The sequence below is a fragment of the Myotis davidii genome, unplaced genomic scaffold (genome assembly GCF_000327345.1).
Source record: "Myotis davidii unplaced genomic scaffold, ASM32734v1 scaffold189, whole genome shotgun sequence".
Classification (NCBI taxonomy): Eukaryota; Metazoa; Chordata; class Mammalia; order Chiroptera; family Vespertilionidae; genus Myotis; species Myotis davidii.
Window position 1 is genome coordinate 4,064,127 of NW_006383017.1, and position 6,546 is coordinate 4,070,672.

Below are 6,546 nucleotides of genomic sequence, written 5' to 3' on the forward strand. Positions count from 1 at the left end.
CAATCCCCCAATCGGCCCTACCCTGAGTGTGACTGGGGGTGGCATCGCAACCTCCCGATCCGCCCTGCTCTGTGCATGACAGGGGACGGCGCCCCAACTCCCCATTCGGCCCTGCTCTGAGCCCGAACAGGGGCTGCACCTAGGGATTGGGCCTGCCCTCTGCCACCTGGGAGCAGGCCTAAGCCAGCAGGGCATTAACTTCGAGGGGTCCCAGACTGCGAGAGGGCACAGACCGGCTGAGGGACCCCCTCTTCCCCCCGAGTGCACAAATTTTTGTGCACCGGGCCTCTAGTACTAATATAATAAAGAAGATAAAATGGAATAATAAAGGCATTCAATTAATTCAAAAGAAGGAAGAAAAGGGGAAAAAGGAAACAGAGCAGATAGAACAAACAAAAAACAACTAGCAAGATGACAAACAGCAATGTAATTTAAACCTAACCATTTCAATAATTATCTATATATATAAAAGCCTAAGTGACCAGCAGACTGACCAACTGGCCGGTAGCTATGATGTGCAATGATCACCAGGGGGCAGACACTCAATGCACAGGCATAGAAACATGGAACAGATTGATGAATCTCATAGGGAAGGGGGGAGGAGGGAGGGTGGGAAGATACTAACCAAAGATCTTATATGCATACTAGAAGCCTGGTGCACAGATTTGTGCACTAGTGGGGTCCCTTGGCCTGGCCTGTGGGGATCGGGCCAAAACCAGCTCTCCAACATCCCCCAAGGGGTCCTGGATTGCGAGAGGGTGCAGGCCAGGCCAAGGGACCCCACTGGTGTATGAATCTGTGCACTGGGCCTCTAGTATTAAATATAAATGGGCTAAATAAATATTCTCATTAAAAGGCAGAGCTACAGCCTGGCTGGTGTTGCTCAGTGGTTGAGCCTTGACCCATGAATCAGGAGGTTGTGGTTAGATTCCCAGTCAAGGCACATCCTGGGTTGCAGGCTTGATCCCCGATGGGGGGCATGCAGGAGGCAGCCGATCAATGATTCTTTCTCATCATTGATGTTTCTATCTCTCTCTTCCTTCCTCTCCAAAATCAATAAATAAAAAATATTTTTTTAAAAAGGATTTGTTAAAACCTAAAAGGAAAATCGGAATTGTTGTGAATTACTCCAGATTGATGGACCGTGGTTCATTGAGTTTGTTTCGGGTTTGTAGTTAAGGTTGAACTGAAACTATTCTAGACCTGACTCTGAGGCTTACTCTGACTTGGGCAAGTCTTTTCCTTATTTGTAAAATGTGGATTCTGAGCCTCAGTTTTCTTAATTGTAAAACAGGGGCTCATTCATTCACTTATTTATGCAACAAATAATTTATTGGACTTTTACTTCATGTCAGGCTCTGTAGTTGCTTCCTTGAACAAAGAAGACAAATGTCCCCAATGATAAGGAGCTCACAGTCTAGTGGGGAAGACAGACAACAAACGAATAAAGGAAGTTATGAAATGTGAGATGATGATGATGATAAGTCTCTAGTAAAAATAAAGCAAGGTAAGAAAGAGAGGGGGGCACAGGTGGGCCCGGAAAGGCATTCTGATAAGGTGCGGAGACATGCAGAAACCTAGGTGAGCCATGCGGACATCTGCGTGGGGGCGAAGGAGCATTCAAAGCAGAGGAAACATGGGGACAAGGGCCCTGCGGTGGGGGTCCACTTGGAATCTTTGGGAAGAGCAAGGAGGCCAGTATGTTTGGAGCAGTGATCAAGGTCAGAGAGGTAATGAAATCCTCATCAGACAGGGCCCGTAGCCATGGTAACAGCATTGACTTTTACTCTGAATGAGGTAGGGAATCAGTGGGGGTTTCTCCAGAATTTGAGTGAGGGGATCTGACTTGTGTTTTACAAAGAATTATTCTACATGGACTACAGGGAGGCAAGGACACCGGGGAGACTGCATATGAGGCAAGTGCAACAGTGAGGGGAGAAGTACTGGAGGCTTGGATTCTAGTGGAGAGGTGGAGGTGGGGATGAGAGGCTGAGCTCTGGCTTTATTATGAAGGTGGAGTGAGGAGAATTGGATGATGGATGAGACGAGGGGTGAGAGAGAAAGAGAGACCAAGATGACTCCAAGGATCTTAGTCTGAGCAACTGGGTGAAGGAAGAGGCCATTTATTAAGATGGGGGGATAATAATACCTAATCCTTGTGAGGCTGTTTCAGGGATGAAATGAGATCATGTAAGTGAACGCATTTTCTGAACTTAAAACACTACGTGGATGTAGAAGATAATAATTCGAAAGCCACTGAGGAGTTGCTAAGTCTCAAATATGCCCAGGTACCAATGTCTTAAGGCCAAAAGGCAGTGATGATGTTCTCACTGACATTTTTCTATTCAATAAAGAAAGGTTGTTCTGAACGGGCCAGGGGCTCATTCAACGAACCACAGCCCACCAACCAGGGGTAATTCTGAGTTTCCTTTTATGTTTCAATACACAGCGAAGTGGATACAACTCATGACCTCAGCCAGGCTTCTTAAAAACTCCTCTCTCTAACCCTCTAAGCAGCGACACTGCTTCAAAGTTTCTTTCACTCTCCCCCACACAATGGGGCTCAGTAAAGTAATTTTAAGTTTAAATGAAAAAAAAAGTAGTTCATAATATTTCCATTTTCCTGAATCCTCCCTTGTGCAACTAAGGTTACTCCCCTGGTTCATGCCACGCTGGCTCTGATGGTGCTGTATCCAGGTGCCCACTGTTCACTTTTCAGGACTATTCTAGGCCCTCCTGGTATATGTCCCGGCAGGGGTAATCTTTAAATGGCAGTCTAGTGATATTAAATAGCTATGGAATAGCTTTCATCTATAGGATCAAGGTACCTGAAATATGTTAATAATTTTACAAATAAATCAACAGAAAAGTTCCTGAATCCAGATCAGTTAGTTCAATTTCCAACAGAGTCAAGGAAAAAAAATGTGGGAACTTGTCCAATGGGAAAAATAATACCTATGCCAAGTATTTGCTCTGGGGATGACATGAGGGAGTATTTGTGAAACTCCTGGTATGAGGCTTCCACAGCCAGGAATGTGGATTGAGCTACTGATCCCTTTAAGGAAGATTTTAAAGAGCAGTTTTGAGGACAGATATTCATTCATATTTTTGGCCTGTCTCTTTGGTCTGCCCTCCCCTCCTCACTTTTCTCTCTCTGTCTCCCGCTGTGAGCCAGGGTTTTGCTAAAGATGCTGACTTCTCCCTGCGCTACAGAAACCCCACAAAATTCTCCAACCGTTTGCTTGAAACCCGGGTGTGTACCTTGAAGAGGAGAGAGATGCGGGAGAATTCCCATTCAACAGTTTGGAATATATGCCAGGAATATAAGAAGGAGGAAAAGCTGACTCCATATGAGCTGATTGTTTGAAGGTCGCCAAGGACAACCGCTCACACCTCCTGTATGTGGTTGTTACCGAAGGTGCAAGGGAGGGAGTGACAGTCAGAGAAATCAGGATGCCTGGGACAAGGTAGACTAAGCCAGTGAAACCTCTGAGGCCGGAATCACCCAGCATGCTTCTAGGAAGGCAGTTGCTGTCCTGGGGATCCTGGCCCAGAGGAGAAGGAAATGGTTCTATCTCCACAGTTAGCACCGAGGCAAACACAGGGCGGCGATCCTAAGAATGGAGGAAGCTTATGGCACAGCCGGCCCTTTGCATTCATGGGTTCCGTGTCCTGTGATCCAACCAACTATGATCAAAATTATTCTAAAAATGGTAGGTTGTGGCCAGTGTCTACTATGTCATCAGGCCTAGATGGCTGAGTCTGTACCGAACCTGTATAGACCCTTTTTCTTGTCATTATTCCTTGAACAATATAGTATAACAACTGTTTACATAGCACTGACATTGTATGAGAAATGATAAGTAATCTGGAAACAACTTAAAGTTTATGTGAGGATGTGCCTCGGCTACATACAAATCCTACGCCATTGCATCCTGGGGGGTCCTGGGCCCAATCCTCCATGCAGACTGCGGACAACTGTAAATATGAGAGTATTTTAATAACCTCGCATGCATCTTTTGTATTTCTTTCCATGTGGTTCTCTGAGGATCAGTTTTTTTTTTATTTAGAAAACATGTTAAGAAATAAATAGAAGCGTGTCCAAAATTGCCCCTCCGACAAGGAGCACTTACCCCGAATGCTTCATGTTCTGAGGCTTATCCATTCGGACAGCAAGTTTGATTTTGAGGTCCTGATCGGGGCAGTTTTTGGAGACCGTCATTTTGTGCCACTCTGACTGCTTGGGGCTGTTCGGGGTGGGATGGAGGATGACCTGTAGGGAGAAAGCACAGCCGTCTCAGCCGGGAAACCAGCGCTGTACGGGCACGTTGTGGGGATGAGAAACTGCTGCGGAGAAGGCGTGTCTTGCGCAGGTCCCATCGCCCAAGGGAGGCAGTCATGTGAAGCGGGTCCTGGCCATCGGACTCAGAAGCAAGGCTTTGCCTCCCAACCCGCTGCCTCCTGCCACCCGGCCCGGCCTGGCCCGAGGACGGAAATGCTGTTCTCTGCTCCCTTCCCACTCCCTGCGAATTCTCTAAAAGTAAGGATTGTGGTGTCTGTGATCTTGCTCTCGCACTTTCCCAAAGCTCAGAAGCACCGCAGCAACAGTGTCCTCCGCCCATCATCCCCTTCCCAGAGAGGACGGGTGTGGAGGGAAGAAACACCTCACATCTCACAGGGCACTGCTCGCCCACTCTTCCTCATCCTTTGGGATCCCTCCCAGCATCGCAGCAGGAGAAGCCCTCAGAGGCTGCAGGGAAGGTGGGGGATGGGAAATGTGCCCTTTAGAGAGGAAAGGGACCTGCTGCCAGTTACACATCTCAACCAACTTCAGCGGCACTTCCATCTCATCACAGGAGGCCCCTCTGCCCTGAGGAAGGGTGGGCTCCGGGACAGACCCCGCAGTGGCTTCGGGGATGGCGCGCCTGTGGGCCTTGTGCCTCAGGTCTCCCTGTCTCTGGCTGTGAGTGAAGCTCAGTGACCCCTTCTGCAGGGAGATGAACAGTTCCCAGGAGCCACGTGGGGCCGGGGGAGCGTGCACCGGGAGGAGCGGAATTTGGAAGATCCCCTGAACCCGGACGGGAACTAAACACAGGACAACAGAAGCTGGGCTGGCTGAGCTCTGCCTCTGCGCTGGCAGCCTGGCCTGGCTGCTTTGGCTTTGCTTTCAAAGCCATTTTCTCCAGGAGTGGGCAGGCCGGCCCCTCTCCTGGGCTCCTGTCACCTCTAGAGGGGCTGGGAGGGGCCCCCAGAGGCTGCCCCGCTGTCATGCGAGCTCAGCCTGGGCTGGAGGAGGATAGGCCAAGGCAGAAAAGTACCATCCCCCCTTTCACAGGCCACGCTGTGTTGATTTTTCACCCTCTGACTCCAAGCCTGACCCTTCTTCTTCTTTTTCTTTTTCTTTTTCCATTAAATTCCCTCTCTCTGATGAAGGGAAATTTGCATATTTTTGCCAAAGACAAAATTAGAGTCTTCTCAATGTCTTATGATTGAAATAAAAGAAACCCCCATATTTCAGACCACAGGCTGCCAACGTGTTTTTGACCATGCCCTACCTCAGTAAGATTTTTTTAGCAATTGGCCCCATGTCTGTAACTGTATCACTATCAATATAAAATATGTCAACATGAACACAGGCCGCCTCAGAGATATGGCGGGTTCAGGTCTAGGCCACCGCAATACAGCAAGAATCTCAAAAAAGTGGGTCACACAAAGATTTTGGTTTCTCTGTGTATCTAAAAGCTATGTTCACACTATACTGCAGTCTATTAAATGTATAGCAGCATTATGTCTAAAAGTACTTTTTTGCTAAAAAAAAAATGCTAATCATCATCTGAGCCTTTGGAAAAACTGTGCTGATAGAATAGCTCAGGCTTGCCACAAACCAATTTATTTATTAAAACCAATTTGTTTATTAAAAACAAACAAACAAAACACACAAAACAAAACGAGAAAATTTGATACGCTGATATATAAATATCAGTAAAAATATATACCCATATATATATTTCACATTTATATGTCTACTTTGTGTTAACATTAATTACATATATCATAGAACATACATAAATACAGACGTCTTAAAAGATGGGCTAAAGACAAAACTCTATAGTCCAAGTGTCTTGCGCATGGCGGTGGCTGTGTTCTATGATTAGCCTCACTTGCTGTATATGGTCAGGGCAAGGCTGATCGTTAAGGGTACGGGATGTGTGTCTGCATTTCCCATAGTCCTGACCGGCATGATCCTGTGTGATCACCGGCCGCTTAGTCTCGGGTGGTGACGGAACTCTGCGAGCAGGCCTGGGGGCAGGCCGCCGTTTTCATGCTGCTTGCCAGGCTTGAATATTAGGACTACCTTCCATCAGAGCTCCTCTGTGGGAATCTCTTTGGGCATTTGATCATTCTGTTAATTTAGGGTTAATTTAGCTAAGATTCAATCATCAAATGTGTAAGTTCACGTCACTGGCACCAGTGGCCTTGGACTTGCTGGAGGACGCTGGATGTAAACGAGACAAGGTGCCACCAGGGCCGGGGGGTGGGAGGGTG

At 47.3% G+C, this 6,546-nt stretch overlaps 1 protein-coding gene across 1 annotated transcript in view; it reads right to left on the minus strand.

The window, feature by feature from the left end:
- CADPS (Ca2+ dependent secretion activator) overlaps positions 1–6,546 on the minus strand; it is a 346,095-nt gene that overhangs the window by 171,239 nt on the left and 168,310 nt on the right. Inside the window, exon 7 of the mRNA XM_006779138.2 lies at positions 4,134–4,273. Within this exon, the coding sequence (XP_006779201.1) occupies positions 4,134–4,273 (140 nt within the window). The remainder of the gene's footprint in view (positions 1–4,133; positions 4,274–6,546) is intronic.